We start from the raw sequence: 18,643 nt of genomic DNA on the forward strand, positions 1-18,643 counted from the left end.
CTATTTTTCATAATATACCATATTTTTCTATCTTTGCTCCATTTGGAATTTATTTTGGGATAATATGTGAAGTTAAAAAAAAAATGTTATTTTGTTCCAGATGGCTAGCTGCAACAGGGAATACTATTCCATTTATTAGAAGCCTTTCTCTGTGTCCCTTAATAGGATTTTTAAAGAGTTTTTATCTATAGATTCAATACAATCTCCATCAAAATTACAATGGCATTTTCTACAGAAAAAGAAATTGTAAAATCCATATAGAACCAAAAAAGATCCTGAATAGCCAAAGCAATCTTGAGAAACAAGTGAACAAAAAAATCACTTTCTGATTTTATACTATAGTACAAAGCTACAGTAATACCAGCATAAAAACACACATACCATGGAACACAATCAAGAACCCAGAGATAAACCAACAAATATATGACTAATATTTGGCAAGAGAAGAAAATAGAGAAAGGATAGTCTAGTCCCTCCAATAAATGGTGCTAGAAAAACTTGAATATCCACATGTAGATGAATGAAACTACTAGACTCCTATCTTAAACTACTCACAAAAATTAACTGGAAGTCGACTAAAGATTTACATGTAAGACCTAAAATTGTAAAACTCCTGTAAGAAAACGGACAAAAAAACTTCCTTGACACTGGCCTTGGCCATGGTTTTTGGAATATGACCAAAAGCACAAGCAACAAAAGCAAAAATAAGCAAGTGGGAATACCTCAAACTAAAAAGCTTCTGCACAGAAAAGGAAACAAAATGAAAAGGCAGCCTACAAAAATGGTTGAAAATATTTGCAAATTATATATCTCATAAGGTGTTAATATCCAAAATATACAGGTACTCATCTAAAAACAAAAACAATGCTTAATCAATGGAGAAAGGGCCTAAATATGTATTTTTCCAAAGAATACATAAAAATGGCCAACAGGTATCTGAAAAGGTGCTCAACATTACTACTCATCAGGGAAATCATATCAAAACCACAATGAGAAATAACCTCACATTTGTTAGGCTGTATTATCAAAAAGGAAAAAAAAAAAGCCAGGTGTGGTGGCTCACGTCTGTAATCCCAGCATATTGGAAGGCCAAGGTGGGAGGGTCACTTGAGGTCAGGAGTTCAAGACCAGCCAGGTCAACATAGTGAGACTCTGTCTTTAAAAAAAAAAAAAAAGGCCAGACACGATGGCTCATGCCTGTAACACCAGCACTTTGGGAGGCCAAGACGGGCGGATCACGAGGTCAGGAGTTTGAGACCAGCCTGGCCAACATGGCGAAATCCCATCTCTACTAAAAATACAAAAAAATTAGCTGGGCATGGTGGCAGGCACCTGTAATCCCAGCTATTAGGGAGGCTGAGGAAGGAGAATAATTTGAGCCCAGGAGGCAAAAGTTGCAGTGAGCTGAGACTGCACCACTGCACTCCAGCCTGGGCAACAGAGCAAGACTCCATCTCAAAAAAAAAAGACAAGAGATATTAAGTGTTGGCAAGGATGTGGAGGAAAGGGAAGTCTCATGCACTACTGGTGAGAATGTAAATTGGTACAGCCATTAAAGAAAAGCTTGGAGGTTCCTCAAGAAATTAAAAATAGAACTAGTTTACAATCCAGTAAATCAACTTCTGGATATGCAACCCAAGGAAATAAAATCAGTACCTCAGAGAGTTATGTGTACTCCCATGTTTGTTGCAACAGCATTCACAAGAGCCAAGACATGGAAACAACATAAGCATCTGTCAACAATGAATGGATATAGCTGATCCTTGAACTACATACACTGTGATACAGTTGATTCTTGAACAATGCAGGTGTTAAAAACTCTGATCCCCTGTGCAGTCAAAAGTCCATATATAACTTTTGATTCCCCCAAAACTAAATTACTAAAATAGCCTACTGTTGACTGGAAGCCTTAATGGATAACATAAAGAGTTGATTCACATTTATATTGTATGTTATATGTTACATTACATACTGTGTTCTTACAACAAAGTAGGCTAGAGAAAAGTAATTTAAAAATGTAAGAAAGAGAAAATACATTTATAGTACTGTATTTATCAGACTATATGTTTTCATTATTTAAAAGATGAATCATCTGTCTGAAATGGCAGGCAACCAAAGTTGAAGACCTCAATCTACAGTACATATCAAGCAATTCAGCTTTTTCTGGTAATGGCATGACTTTTCTCTGTTTCTTGGGAGCACTTTCAGCATCACTAGTGGCATTCTGTATGGGTCCTATAGTGTTATTTAAGGTTTATGGTACAGCACTAAAGATAATGAAAAATATGTGAGAACCAAAAGATACTACTTTTTACTGTGATGTGCAACTTATTGGAGCGACGAACTGCTTTCATAGAGATGATTAGCACCATGTGGTATTTTAAGCAGTTACTTGCAACACTGGACCTCACCATAATAGCAATAGGAGGTGGCTATGAAATTATTACAGTAGTACAGTAAGTATAATTTTATACAGTCATGATTTAATACTGCATCAATGTTTACATTTCTCTCACCTGCAAATGGTGCCATGTAGGGTCTGTAAATGCTTGTGTAAGTTTTCATAAATTTTAACTTTTTATAATATATGTGCATAGGTTTTATGGTAGTAAACAATAAATTAGACTAGTATCTACATATATTTTATGCAATCATGACATACTTAACTTTTTCTTAATTTGTTGATATTTCTAGGCTACATGGTTCATCTGTGAGTTTTTTCAATTTGTTACAATTCTTCAAAAAACTTCCCAATATATTTACTGAAAAAAAAATCCACATATATAAGGGGACTCTCCATGTTCGAACCCATGTTATTCAAAGGTATATTGTGTATGTGTGTGTTTATATATATGATAGATAACAGTATCTTTATAAGGACAGCTAATGTCATTTATTTCTTATCTACCCACAGTATATGGCCTTATCCATAGGCAATAAATGTTGAATTAAATTGAGTCCAAGTGTCTTTATTTTTGTTCCTTCATTTGCTATAGTATATTTTAACGGTTAATTGATATGACAATTAAAAGATAAAAACTAAGAATCTCTGCAACACCAGATTGTTACAAAATTGAAGGGAAGAGGATTACCATTAAATAATATTAATTTAGTGAATGTTTACTATATGTCAGATACTGGGATAAGCACTTTATATACATTATTTCATCTGATCCTCAAAGAATTCTATGGCTATACCAATTTTATACATGAGAAAACAGAGGCTCAGATTTAACTAACTTGCCCAAGGTCACAGAGTTCTTTCTGATTCAAAAGCCTATGTAGGAAGTTTTAAACTATGTATTAGTGGTTCTCAAACTTTAGTATGCATAAAGATCACTCCAAAAGTTTGTTAAAATAGAGATTTCTGAGTCCCACTCCCGAAGATTCTGATTGAGCAGTTCTGGGATAAAGCCATGAACTTAGATTTCTAACAATCCCCAGGTAATATAGATGCTGATGGTCTGTCAACAACTACACATTGAATAGCAATGTACAATTCTCTCCCCACTAGACTACACTACTTTGCTTTTTAACCTTATCACAAATACTGTAGTCAGTACTTTAAAAAAAAAATCACTGTTTTTGTAGGAAATAGACATGCTCATTATAAAGATGTATAAGCAATGCATATAAATACAAAGAAAAAAATCAATCACCCTGTGCCTGTTCATACACATCATTCTATCCTCTCTGCTTGATCTCTATTAGGCTGCGCCAATAGTGGGTGCTACAGGGAGACTGGAAGCCTGGAGGAGAAAAATGAATATGCTCCTTCTGTTCCTCTCCATGGCACCCCTGGCCTGATGTCTACTCCCCCGCACTGGCAGTTTGTTTCAGTCACAGCAGTTGCGGTAAATTCAGTTTGTAGTATTTCCAACACTTGCAGAAACAGCCTTGTGCATTCCTCAGAGACTCCTGCACCAGGAGTATGGGTCCCAGGCCCACAGAGCTGCTCTTCCAAGCCCAGAGGCATTACAACCAGCTTAAATAGTATTCCTTCTCAGAGATCTGAGTTTATGCTCCACAGGGCTCCCCCTCTGAGTTTGTATAATTTAATAACTCCAACCTCATTCCTTTGTTCCACAGACTTAAGAATGGCAGCTAGTTCCCACAGTTGCTATCTCTGTGAAAACTTTAGTATCTTACTTTTGTTACTTAAATATCTGTTAACAATACTTTATATTAAATTAAATTCTTTCTTAAAAATAATTGGTGTGGTTTGTTTCCTGACCAAATCTTGGCTGTAGGAAATAAATTATAAAGAAGTATAAGCACTGCATATACAAAGAAAAAAATCAATCACCCTGTGCCTGTTCATACACATCATTCTATCCTCTGTCTACCTAAAATGTATAAAAGCAACATTTCAAGTCCCATCAGCCAGAAACAATCATTACTGTTAACATCAATAAAGCTGTTAAGGTTTTTTAATTTAAAAAAGAGAGAGGCCATGCACGGTGGCTCATGCCTGTAATCCCAGCACTTTGGGAGACTAAGGTGAGCGGATCACCTGACGTCAGGAGTTCGAGACCAGCCTGGCCAACATGGTAAAACCCTATCTCTACTAAAAATACAAAAATCAGCTGGGCATGGTGGCAGGTGCCTGGAATCTCAACTACTCGGGAAGCTGAGACAGGAGAATCGCTTGAACCTGGGAGGCAGAGGTTGCCTTGACCTGAGATGGCACCACTGCACTTCAGCCTGGGGGGAAAAAAGAGAGAGAGAAAGAAATGGGAAAAAGATGCTGTAAAGCAGGCTTGTTCCATCATCTTAACTTAGAAGTCTGCTAGATACCATATCCATGTTCTTTTCCTTAATCTTCATAAACCTATGAGATAGGTGTGAAAGTAAATCTCGGGACCCCAAAATCACTAAGCCAAGGGAAAAGTCAAGCTGACAACTACACAGCTAGGCAAACCTGCCTCCCATTCTATTCCTAAATAAGATAGCAATAAAGATAAAAAAGCTACATACCTCCCTCACAATTTGCCCACAAGGAATAGTTCTGTTGAATTTCACCCTGGCAATGTAAACTGACAGCTTATCTTGGCGGTGTGGGACAGAAATTCAGCCCTCTGCTCACCTGAGACAAAGGCCTATCTGATCAACTGATCTGCCCTGCTGTTTATGTAAAAATGGAGATTCACTGAGCCAGACTAAACTGTGTATTCAGTGAAAGGTTCATCAAGGACTCAAAAGAATGCAACCTTTTGTCTCTTATCTGCCTATGACTTGGACACCTCCCCACCCCTCATCCCACTGCTTCTTTTGGACCAAAGCAATGTGTCAACATTGATTGATGTCTCATGTCTACCTAAAATGTATAAAAGCAAGTTGTATCCCCACCACCTTGGGCACATGTCAGGAACCCCTAAGGCTGTCATGGATGCATCCTAAACCTTGGCAAAATAAACTTTCTAAACTGATTGAGATCTGTCTCAGATACTTTTGAGTTCACATAGTGAGTCATCCCCAATTTTTTAAAAGTTAAGAAAAATAAATGTAAAGCAGTCACACCATTGGTCAAAAGCAGCAATGAAACCTAAAACTAGGTTTTTAAGTGTACAGTCAGTGATTTTTACTCAACTGGTTATGTAACTACCATCACCATCTAATACAGTCGGTCCAAAGAAGCAATGAAATCTAAAACTAGGTTTTTGTTTTGAGTGTACAGTCGGTGATTTTTACTCACCTCGTTATGTAACCACCATCACATCTAATTCCAGAACATTATCATCATCTCCAAAAGAAACGCTACCCCATCAATACTCTTCATTTCTCTACCCCCTGACAATAACTCTTATTTTTTATTATTATTAAGACAGAGTCTTGCTCTGTCACCCAGGCTGGAATGCAGTGGCACAATCTTGCCTCACTGCAACCTCCTCTGCCTCCCAGGTTCAGGTTCAAGCAATTCCTCTGCCTCAGTCTCCCGAGTAGCTGGGAATACAGGTGGCTGCCACCACGCCTGGTGAATTTTTGTACTTGTAGTAGAAACAGTTTATCACCATGTTGGCCAGGCTGGTCTCGAACTCCTGACCTCAAGTGATCCACTTGCTTGAGACAATCTACTTTCTATGTATGAATATGCCTATTCTGGACATTTCGTATAAATGGAATCATACAATATGTAGCTTTTTGTATATGGGCTCTTTGATTTAGCATAACATTTTCAAGGTTCATCCATGTTGTAGCATGTTTCAGCATTTCGTTCCATTTTATGGCTGATTTACTTTCCAGTATATAAATATACCACATTTTGTTTATTTATTCACTAGTTGATGGACATTTGGGTTATTTCGACTTTTTGGGCTATTATGGATAATGCTTCTATAAACATTCTTGTACAAGTATTTGTGTGAGCATGTTTTCAACCCTCTCAGTTATCTATCTAGAGGTGGAACACTGGGTCATATAGCAATTTTATGTTTAACTCTGAGAAACTGCCAGACTGTTTTCCACAGTGGCTGTACCATTTTATATTTTCATCTGCAAAGTATAAGGGTTATAATTTCTCCACATCCTCACCAACATTTTTCTGTTTTTGTTTTAATACAGCCTCCTAGTGAATGAATATAAAGTGATATCTCATTGTGGTTTTGATTTGTATTTCCATAATGACTAATGACGCCAAGCATCTTTTTTATGTACTTATGGACAATTTATATATTTTCTTTGGAGAAATTTCTATTCAAATCCTTGGCCATTCATTTCTTAGATTGTATTTTGTTATTAAGCTGTAAAAATCTTTATGTGTTCTGGATACTAAACTCATAGCTACAAGATTTGCAAACATGTCCTTACATTGCATGGGTTATCTTTTTACTGATAGTACCCTTTGACACTCACAATTTAAAAATTTTGATGAAGTCCAATTTATCTATTTCTTCTTTGGTTAACTGAGTAAAACTAGGCTTACCTACCTTTAAGATACTAGTTGCCTCCCTAAAATCTTATACATACACTAAATCTTCCTCAGTGACTCATAGAAGGCAAAAATGGAAACTTCTGGTTCAAATTAAAAGAACTTCTATATTTTAATTTGATGTGGTAATCCCATTTGGGAAGATGGTAAATAAAGAATTGACAGTGATGGTTTGAATAAACCTTCACCAATTTAAAATTATTCAGTAGTCCGAATAAAATGAACTGATGATTCCAGATTAATAATTTGGAGGCAGTTTTTCGTTTTTTCTTTCTTTCTTTTTTTTTGAGACAGACTTTCACTCTTTTTGCCCAGGCTGGAATGCAATGGCACAAAATTATTCAGTAGTCCGAATGAAATGAACTGATGATTCCAGATTAATAATTTGCAGGCAGCTTTTTGTTTTTTCTTTCTTTCTTTTTTTTTGAGACAGACTTTTACTCTTTTTGCCCAGGCTGGAATGCAATGGCACAATCTCAGCTCACTGCAACCTCCACCTCCTGGGTTCAAGCGATTCTCCTGCCTCAGCCTCCCAAATAGCTGGGGTTACAGGCATGCGCCACCACGCCTGGCTAATTTTGTATTTTTAGTAGAGACAGGGTTTCTACACGTTGGTCAGGCTGGTCTGGAACTCCCGAACTCACGTGATCCACCCGCCTCAGCCTCTCAAAGTGCTGGAATTATAGGCATGAGCCACCACGCCCAGCTTGTGTGCAGTTTTTCTATGACAGCATATACCCACATACTGAACAGAGAAATGTGATGTCCCTGAATCTGAATAGCTTGAGATGGTGATAAGTCTGATATGGAAAAATAATTGGCAATGGTCACAGAAGTCAAATAATAAAGTGGTTATATAAATAAATAAAGGTGCCAAACTTCAAAGTCCTGTCTTTCCTAACATGTGATGAGTATTTCATTTTAACAAAAGTATAAAGGTAATTCTTAAAAATAAAACAATTATTAATAAATTCATCTCCAATCTCTAATATAGGACATCTAAATTATCACAGCATTCTTTATTTATTTATTTTTATTTTTTTGAGACAGAGTCTCGCTCTGTTGCCAGGAGCCAGGCTGGAGTGCAGTGGTGCAATCTTGGCTCACTGCAACCTCCGCCTCTTGGGTTCCAGCAATTCTCCTGCCTCAGCCTCCCGAGTAGCTGGGACTATAGGCACGCACCACCACGCCCAGCTAATTTTTGTATTTTTTAGTAGAGACGAGGTTTCACCATGTTGGCCAGGATGGTCTTGATCTCTTGACTTTGTGATCCACACACATCAGCCTCCCAAAGTTATGGGATTACAGGCATGAGCCACCGTGTCCAGACACATTGTTTTTTATTTTTTAAGAGACAGAGTCTTGCTCTGTCATGCAGGCTGGAGGGCAGTGGCACCATCACAGCTCACTGCAGCCTTTAATTCCTGGGTTCAAGCAATCTTACTACTTCAGCCTCTCAAAATGCTAGTATTATAGGCATAAACCACCATGTCCAGCCCACAACATTCTGAAGACTACTGAACAACAGTAATTTTACAATTAAAATGCTGTAATTTAAAAACAGACAAAATGTACTCTTAATGGTATCTATCATCTTTGCTCACTTTTCAAGAATCAAATAATTGCTTATAATTACCATACAGCAAAACTCTGAGGCTTGGAATCATTTAAATAAATTCTTTATTTTCAAGCAATCTGTGAGCAAAACCCCTAAAATTCTTTTTTGAAAATTGAGTTTTATGGTATTAATTTTATATTTAAGAATCTAACATCTCCCTCCATAAATCAAATTTTCAAACTCCCACTGGTCTCCCACTTGCCTCTTTGTGTTACTGAGGTCCATGGTTTTTAAGATTGCTTAGAAAGGTAAAGCTTAGGAGAATAGGTGGATGGTACTCACATGCGAAGATAACTATACAATAATACCTCTGATAAGGAACTTCTTTCTTTAACAAAGCCGGGCAAATTTTTAGACAAAAAACCTCAGAAATCATGGAGAACAAAGCTGCAGATATTCACAAATACTATTCAATAAACAGTTTCTATTTGTCTTTTTCAACAAAACAGTGAAACGTCAGAGTTTCTGTTTAAAAAATTTCCTTTTTTTCATTGTTTTCTTTACATAGGAAGAAAACATTTCTGTTCTCTTCATACCCACTTGTAATCAAAATAAGAATCTGCTGTAGGTTATTTACACTTATTGTCTGACTGATTAAATACACCTAAAAGTGAATGTCGATCACATCACTTAAACAGAATGTATATTTTAGATCTATTTCTGATGTTAATAGCAAACAGATAACTTACAATGCAGAAGACAATGTTCTAAGTGGTTTATACATATTAACCAATTTAATCCTTCAAACAACTCCATGAGATAAGTACCATTATTATTCTCATTTTGCAGCTGAGGAAACTGATGCAGAGAGGTTAAGTAACTTGCCAAGAACCATATAGCTAATAAATGGCTGAGCAGGGATAAAAGCTTTGGCAGTCAAGCTCACAGTTACAAATGCTGTACTGTTTCTTGTTATTGCAGTTATCATACCTACAGAAATTAGGAATAAAAAAAAGGAGACCTAGCTGGGTACGGTGGTAATCCCAGCACTTTGGGAGGCTGAGATGGGTGGATCACAAAGTCAGGAGTTTGAGACCAGCCTGGCCAACATGGTGTAACCCCGTTTCTACTAAAAATACAAATATTAGCCAGGCGCAGTGGCGGGTGCCTGTAATCCCAGCTACTCGGGAGACTGAGGCAGGAGAATTGCTTGACCCTGAGAGGCGGAGGTTTCAGTGAGCCAAGATCACGCCACACTGCACTCTAGCCTAGGCAATAGAGCAAGACTCTATCTCAAAAAAAAAAAAAAAAAAGATCTGAAATCATGCTTGACCATACTTTAAGGCTAATTTTGATGTTAAAGATGATTTAGACTTCTTGGGTTGCCTAGAATAAGAATGTCGGAAGAGAGAACTGTGTTCCCTAGTGGTAACTTCTCTACACACCTGGGAAAAGCAATCTAGGAAGACTGATGCCTTGAATTACTAAAACTTCATCATTAATGTTCATCAAAATGGATTTCAAAAACAATTGTTGAGCTTATGGAAGTAGAAAAGAAATAAAAGTAGTAATTCCTCCCTGTAAGGATCTTATAACCTATAGGAAATAATCTTTTTCTTTTGAAACTCTTAAATTTAATGTGATAAACACTGACAGAGATGAGCACAGGATACTGAGGGACCATAAGAAACTCTCACCTAATCTTGACTGAGACGGGGAGCTCAGGAAAACATCCTGGGAGATTTCAACTGTGCTGAAACTTTGAGGATGAGTATCTTCCAGAGGTAGGAGAAAAAGGGAGCATGCTTAGCAGAAGGGATAGAATATGCAAAGGAAATTTTAAAAGCAAGAGAGACCATGACAACATTTAGAGAGGAAGAGTGAATATTTTAAGACTGGAGCATAAGAAATAGGCAAAGCACTTCATGGATTCTGAAGAAGAGAGAACTAAGTGGTAGACCTGGGCCAAATCAAAAAGGGCCAACATAAGAGAGGTTGATTTTTACTCTAAAGGTAATGAGAAACCACGGATTAATTTTACGTGACTCAATTGTGTTTGGGGAACACTATGGCAATGCAGATAGTAGCTAAGATCTTGGGCCCTAGATTTTGAGTTCTGGCTTTGCCATTTACTCACTGGGAAAACTCATGTATGTTACTTAAGCACACACTACTTAACCTCTCTGAACATCAATTTCTCAACTGTAAACCAAAAATAATAATAACATCTAATTCACAGATTTACTGAGAGGATTAAGCAAGAAGATCCATTTAAAACACTCAGAGAAGTACTAAGTTATTCATCACCATCAGTGGTAATGGATTAAGGGGACTAACAGGAAGCCATGAAACTAAAGAGAGGGTTACTATAATAATCAAAGCGATAAGCAAAACCTAAAGAAGTGGCTGTGGAAAGGTCAAGAAGTCAATGAAGGCCGGGCGCGGTGGCTCAAGCCTATAATCCCAGCACTTTGGGAGGCCAAGGCGGGTGGATCATGAGGTCAAGAGATCGAGACCATCCTGGTCAACATGGTGAAACCCCGTCTCTACTAAAAATACAAAAAATTAGCTGGGCATAGTGGCACGTTCCTGTAATCCTAGCTACTCAGGAGGCTGAGGCAGGAGAATTGCCTGAACCCAGGAGGCAGAGGTTGTGGTGAGCCAAGATCGCGCCATTGCACTCCAGCCTGGGTAACAAGAGCGAAACTCCGTTTCAAAAAAAAAAAAAAAAAGAAGTCAATGGGTTCAAAACATTAAGGAGACAGCAATTCTAAGACTTAGGACAGTGTTGTGTGGGAGTAGGGGATGGATAAAGATGGCCATGTTCCCCAAGACAGGGAATATGGGAGAAAAAGCATCATAGACATCTCATGGATAGAAACTTTTTATTCAACAGGTTAAAATTCATGTATCTGCCCCTCATAAACCCATTCTTCCTTCATTATCTGTAACACTACACTCTCATGGTTTTTCTCCTACCTCTCTGACTACTCCTTCAGATTCTTTTTTTGAAGATCTCTTTCCCCCCTTGTCGACCAAATGTTAGTGTTTCCAAAGTTGGTGTTCTCAAGGCTTTTCTCTTTTTACTTGTCACTCTCTCTTGGTGAGCTCGTCTACTCCCAAGGCATTAATTTGTATTCACCAGTTTACTGATGACTTTCAAATCTCTACTTCTGTCTTGGACTACTCAGCCCAGTTCCAAACCATGTACATCCACTGCATACACTGGAATATCCCAGGAGGATATTCATTCAATGTGTCTAAAACCAAACTCACTTTCCTGATAATCTGCCTAGCTCTTACATGGACCAATTTTAAATACAAAAACAAAAAACTTTTCCTTCAGACTTTCTCTCACAGCCTCTTCCCCAACCTCCAATTTGTGACTGCATAAATTACGCTCATTTTCCAACCTTAATCCAAATCCTCCATATATTTATCCCATCAAGACAGTCTGTATTTTCTTGTAAAGTCCATTTTTAGTAATTTTCATGACATTGCTGTTATCACTCCATTCTAAAATACATCCTTATCCCTTCTACGTTATTTCTAACTCTGATTAAAAGCACTTAAATAAATGACCTCAACTTCCTTCTTCATCTCTAAATTTCTTTCTTCCTCCATTGTCTCTTTTTTTCTCCAAGACTAAACCTCCATGTATATACTTGATGCTAATCCTGTTCCCTTATCTGCAAAGACATGATTTATGAGAATAGGAACCTTGTCTGTCTCATCCCCCAGCTACGGGAATTGTATAGCACATGGTAGATATTTTTAAAACATGTATTGAATGCTTTAGTAATTCATGAATTATCCTCTCTTTCTGGTGCCTTTCCAGTTTTTCCCTCTCTTTCCACATTGGGCTCTTCTGTAAATCTACAAATATGTTTAAGTCTTTTTTCAATGAAGAAAAAAAAGACTCGTATTTTCTCCTATGTCTTTCTGTCTACCACCAAACTTCTTTTAAGTCACATCTTCATAATTTAATCTTTTACCACATTACCTCAGTCTCCTGAGCAGCTTGGACTACTGGTGCACACCACCACTAATTTTTTAATTTTCTGTATAAATGGGTTCTCCATAAGTTGCCCAGGCTGGTCTCAAACTCCTGGGCCCAAGAGATCCTCTCTCCTCAGCTTCCCAAAGTGCTGGGATTACAGTCAGGAGCCACCACACCTGGCCCCACATTAATCTTCGACACTTTGAAATGTGGTTTCCTCCTAAAACTGCCTTCTCAAAATCACAAGAGACCTTCTAGACCCTTTCTCACATTTTATCTCCTCTGAAGCTCTTTGTACATCACTTAAGACAAAAGAACACTCATTGCTTCTTAGAACTCTTCTCCAGGAGGCCTTCCTTGATTCTCGAAAAGATAAGTTCCTTTATTTCCTATAAATAATCACAGCCCTTATCATGCTATTTGTAGCCACTTATTTGTCATTGTCCTGTACAGGTGTCATATCTTTTTTTGTTGTTGTTGCTGAGATAGTGTCTCACTCCAATTGCCCAGGCAGGAGTGCAGTGGTGTGATCTCAGCTCACTGTAGCTTCAGCCTCCCTGGGCTCAGGTGATCCTCCCACCTCAGCCTCCCAAGTAGCTAAGAACATGGGCACACGTCACCATGCCCAGCTAATTTTTTGTAGTTTTAGTAGAGACAGGTTGTTGCCCAGGCTGGTCTTGAACTCCTGGACTCAAGTAATCCACCTGCCTCAGTCTTCCAGGGTGCTGGGATTACAAGCGTGAGCCACCGCACCCAGCCAGAGTCATATCTTAATCAGTGTAATCCCACTATATGGCACTGTGACTGCTCAATAAATATTTGTTGAATAAATGAATATTGCCATCAGATCAATGCCTAAAAGAGTTCTAGGAATACTGGAGAATGGGAGTGTTGGTTAAAATAAGGATGACAGTTGACATTCTAGGGTAAAATGGCAAGTAAAAGTAGTATGACAGGCAATGGACTATCAAAAAGCAGCGTGATTCATGTATTCACTCATTCATTCATTTGACATTTACTATGAGCAAGCCAAATAAAATAATCAAGACATAGTGCCTGCCCTCATAGATCTGTCTTATAATCACAAGGTGAAGGTTTAGGGTGGAGTGTTAAGAACTGGTAGAAAATAGGAGTAAGACACTATGTCACTTAAGAGTAATTCTAAATCTAATGTTAAAATATAGGGACAGTTTGGAAGTCCACAGCCAGCTGCTTCTGGTCTACTCACCTTTGTAACTTTGGTCTATTAGTAGCAGTACTCAAACTTTAGTATACATAAGGAGCATCTGGGGATCTTGTTAAAGATGCAGAAGTCCTGACTCTGTGGATCCCAGAAGTCCTGATTCCGTAGATACACAAATCTATATTTTAACAAGCATCACAAGTGATTATGATGCTTTTGGTCTGTAGAGCATACTACTGTAAAGTCCTAAGTCATTCATGTTATAATTTTACTATATCTGAGTTCCACCTATAATATTACTTTCTTAGTAATTTATTTAATTGCTATATGTGTTAATCATTCATTTAAATTGCTATATGTGTGTGTGTGTATATATATATACACACACATAAATATGTATCTTAGCCTTATCATAAGCAAGGTATTTGATGACTTTTTTGTTTCAATACATATGAAATAATACACAACAATTAAAAAGATCTGTCTCTGTTACATCAGTGGATGGGAAACAGTTTAAAAAGCACTGCTCCAAAGTTTACACCCTGCAAACACCACATCCTGCATGCAGTCTCATGATATAAATTACACTGAATAACAAAAAGTCCCAGGGCAATGAGGTTCAGCAGAATTGTGCTTCAGAAGAGCGCACTATAAAATAATCCAAAAATGTTTTTTAAATTAATGTTCTAATTATTACAAAACGGCATTATGAAAATCCTCCCCATAACGTAAAAATACTGACTTATTTTAAAAAGCGTTTTATCTTTTATTCTGGTACTTAGCTCTCAGGATATTCTTGAGCTGACACCTGAGCCAACCCCAACAGCTAAAGCATAGAACTTAAAAGCAGCAGTTGAAACAAAATGAAGATAGAGCTGTGCTCCTGATCCACAATAAAACACTCACCTATTTTATTTAGAATTACATTTGATTAGGACTGATAATTCAGTTCAAAGATATAAACTTGATAGCTCTTTCTTTTCCTTCAACCTCATAACAATTTATAATAGTAGGCAAAATTATACAGCAAAAAATATCAGGGGAATAATTGTATCTCAGGAAGCTCTATTCCTTAAAGGCTTTGCCAACTCACAACCACAAACAGAAAAGACAATTAAAATATTTCACCAAATGAAAGCTTGTGCTGATATTAAGCCTGTAAAGACAATATTCTGCTCTAAGTTATGTTTTTGCTTCAATGGCTAAGAAAATCATTTCTACCAAAATACTCTTGAGTGGATATCTTTTGGACTGTGTGTCACAAGCCAGTTCTATACATGCTTAAATTCTAGTCACACTGAACAAAAACAAAAATGAATGACTTGTGGTCCTTCATCTCTACATCACTTAAGTCAGCCAGGAATTTACTTTACTACTTACTGATTTATAAAGCACTTTACCCTGTTTACCCTGTTCGCAATAGCTTCCTTACTAGTCTCCTCTGCTTTAGCCTTTTCTCTACAGTCTATTCTCCGCACAGCAGCCAAAGATACGTTTAAAATGTCAGACCATTCACTCTTACAGACAAAACTCTGCAGACCTTTTCTCAGAGTAAAAGCCGAAGTGTTTTAAATGGCACACCAGACCTCTAATAACACAATCATCCCACCCCTCAGCCCCGGTCACAGGACCTTGATCACTTTGCTGCAGTTACAATAGCTTCTTTGCTGTTGATTGCATACACTGGGCATATTCCAGACACAGGGCCTTTGCATTTACTGTTGCCTTTGCATTTACTGTTGCTTTTGCTCTTCCCACGTGAATCCATATGGCCCTGCTCTATCATTTCCTTTGGTTCTTCGCTCAAACATCATCTTCCAGGTGAGCCCTTTCATCATCACCTTACATACAATCCGTACCTCCATACAAGCCACGCATATTTCCTCTCCTCTTTTCCTATTTTCTTGTCCACCATACCACCTACGATTTGACATTCTGTATCTACTGTTTAACATTTGTTTACCCCACAAGACAGTGAACTCCTTCTGGGTGAAGATCGTCTATCTGCTTTTTTTCACTGCTGTATCCCAGTACCAAGAACAGTGTCTAGCACATAGTAGATGTTCAATAAATATTTGCTTAATGAACAATGAATATTACTTCAACTCTAGGACTTTCAGTCTTAACTCTATTAAGAGCTAAAAGATATCCCCTAATTTCCGGGTGGCACCTGACTTTTGTGAACACATATGCATTATCTTTTGTTTGACACATGGTTCCCTCTGATTTTTCTTAGATAGTAGTAAGACGACAGGAAAATCCCTAACCAGTGTGCAAGAAAGAAAACCAATCATGTGTAACACTGATTTTCGATGATTTCTTATCCATAAACCAACAGAGAAAATGCCTTTTGAATTTGTATAGTTTCTCCTCTTAAACCTAAGGAAAATAAACTGAATAGCTGTTGTTGTCCTTGCCGGAGGGTGAGAAGGGGGCCCGGAGAGACGTGAAAGCCCAGGCGCCCTTCTTCAAGAGCGTCAACTCTTGTGCAGTCCAACTTACTTTTTTGAGGGGGTGGGCATCGTTCGAGGTCTCTGCTAGGGGGTGTCTGCTTTTCACCCTTTGAGGTGCCCATTGTGCTGTGTCTTGAGAACGAGGAGAGGTGGGCGAGGAGGGGGTAAGAAGGGATGCTGTGTGCGGCTCCAACTGCCTCCGAACACAACGTCGGGAGGCGAGGGATCCGCGCGGGTGTCTAGGGGGCCAGCGGGCGCCCGGGCCGCGCGCTCGGATCTCAGCCTCGGCCCCGGGGCGCGGGCGGGACGCGGGTGCGCGGAGTTAGGCCCGGACAGAGCCCCATGGCCTCCCGGCGGCCGGGCACGGGGCCCCGAGTACCTCACTCACCCCGGTCCCCCCAATCCGGCACCCTGCTCGGTTACCTCGAACTCTCTTCAGCGAAATGGGATCCTTCTCCTGTTCTGCTGACATTACAGACCGCAAAGCATGACTCCCCCCCAGGCCGCGGGAATTCGGTCTCTTTGATGCTGCGGCGGCGGCTCCTCCTCCTCGCGGGGCCGCTGCGGCTGCGAGGCGAGACTCGGAGCCGAGGCACGGCCGAGGGCGGTGGGGACGCGGGCCGACTTTGCAAAGTTTGGGAGGAGGACGAGGCCTCGAGGCGGCGGGGCGGCGTGCGGGCACCGGCGGGGCTCAGCGGCGGTGGCCGGGAGCACGGCCTGGGGGCGGCCCCCCGCCCGGGGCCGGCATGTGCTGAGGGCGAGTGCGCCGCCGCCGCCGCCGCCGCCGCCTCCCACTCCTTCTTCTTCGCCGCCGCCGCCGCCTCAGGAGCCGATGACAGGGGAGGCAGGAGGCGGGCGGCCCGGCTCTGGCGGCGCACTCACAGCGCCCTCTGAGGAGGAGGTCTGCTCTCTCGCCGCTCTCGAGTCGCAGACACAAAAGCCCCCGGACTGGAGCCGCCTGCAAAACCCGCTCTGGGGCGGGCGAGGGACGTGGCGCGGCCCCGCGGCTTCCCCGCCCTGAGCTCCCCAGCCCCGCGCGGGGACGGGCTTCGGGGGGCGGGGGCCGCTGCCTAGTCCCGCGGCGCCTCCCGCCGCCGCCGCTGCCTCGCGCTCCGCCTCGGCCCAGCCCCCACGGCCCGCGCGCGCCTCTCGCTCCGCGCCGGAGCTCGCGGGCCCGCGGCTGTAGCAGCTCGGGCGGGCAGCGCGCGCCTAGGGGCCGCCCCGCTCCGCGCCCAGCGTTCCCTAGCCGCCCGCCAGGCCCTAGGACGCCCGGCCCCGCGGCCGACGCGCCTGAGCCCGGCTTTCGCAAGGAAAGGGCATCTCCGAACTTCGTCGGAGGCCACAGCAGAAAGCATCTCGGCCTCGCAGCTAGGGATCGGAAAAATGAACGTACCATGCGAGGAAACTTTGTAAGCGGGAGCTGGAGAGTTGTCGGCTGGCATGTGGGGATCCAGATTCCCCGACTCCGTGTCCGCGTGGCCGTGGTCTGGACACCTGTTTGTGGAATGCCTCCACTTGGTATTTTAACGACTTGACTCTTCAAGAAAGAGCGGCGTGGAATGAATACTAGAAAGGACGGTGGGGTAGCAGCGGTGACGCGGCTGGATCTCATTTAGACGTTAAATTTTAGGAGGAACGCCGCCAGTGTGATTGTAAATTAGATGTGATCACCGGTCCACATCCTTCAGTTGGGCTGTGTGACCGGAGGCGACTTAGGTCACCCCTCTGGGTCTCTGTTTTCTGATCTATAAAAGCAGTGGGGCTACATCTCGAAGGTCTCTTCCAGCTCTGACATTGTTTAACGTACTTCTACGAAATTGTTTTTTTCTGTTTTTTGCTAGGTTTTCTGGTTATCCACTAGGCTTATTTTGATGTAAAAATCACTGAAAAGCACTCATGAAGAGTGGGAGGACATAAACTAGCTACAGACAGGAGTCTCGTCCTCCCGGAGACAAGACACCCAACTCATTCAGCTGCACAGTGTCACGGAAAACAGATGTAAACATGAAGCCAATGTACAGCCTCAACAGCTGCATACCAGACAAGCGCCATAGCGGCTGATCATCGTCAAAAAGACATAGCGTGGCCCGGGGCAAATGTTACCCTTTATCTAATAAGGGTGGTCTGGAATGATGGAATTCCTGATTAGAAGAGTCAGACTAGGACAGGCTAGGGAAAATGTTTTTACTGGAGGCACTCTGAGAAGGCTGGTAACTAGAATGTAAGCTCCATGCAGGCACGATTTTGACTAGTTCACTGCTGTTTACTCTGGTACCTAACAGTGACAAACACATAGTTAAATGTTTGAGAAAATATTTATTGCTGTATGCATAAGCAGACTTGAAGTGGCCCTGGGACGACTAGGTTGGCAGGGCTTTGGTAAGTGCAATAATGCCAAAGCAAACGGTAAGATAATAAAGCATATTGGATCTAATAGTCTACCTTATAGGATTGTTGGAGGAAAATTTAAAAGAACTTTGGTAAGTCAACAAAGAAATGAAGGCCAGGTGTGGTGGCTCAT

The 18,643-nt window shown here is 40.8% G+C and overlaps 1 protein-coding gene across 1 annotated transcript in view; it reads right to left on the bottom strand.

Moving 5' to 3' along the window:
- The window catches only part of PYGO1 (pygopus family PHD finger 1), a 46,376-nt gene extending 29,319 nt beyond the window's left edge, over window positions 1–17,057 (bottom strand). The window contains exon 1 of the mRNA XM_012469820.3: window positions 16,546–17,057. Coding sequence (XP_012325243.1) covers window positions 16,546–16,594 — 49 coding nt within the window. The 5' untranslated portion in view covers window positions 16,595–17,057. The remainder of the gene's footprint in view (window positions 1–16,545) is intronic.
- Window positions 17,058–18,643: the final 1,586 nt, after the last annotated feature.

Source organism: Aotus nancymaae, unplaced genomic scaffold (assembly GCF_030222135.1).
Source record: "Aotus nancymaae isolate 86718 unplaced genomic scaffold, 86718_ANA_hifiasm-v0.15.2.pri h1tg000062l, whole genome shotgun sequence".
NCBI classification, from domain to species: Eukaryota; Metazoa; Chordata; class Mammalia; order Primates; family Aotidae; genus Aotus; species Aotus nancymaae.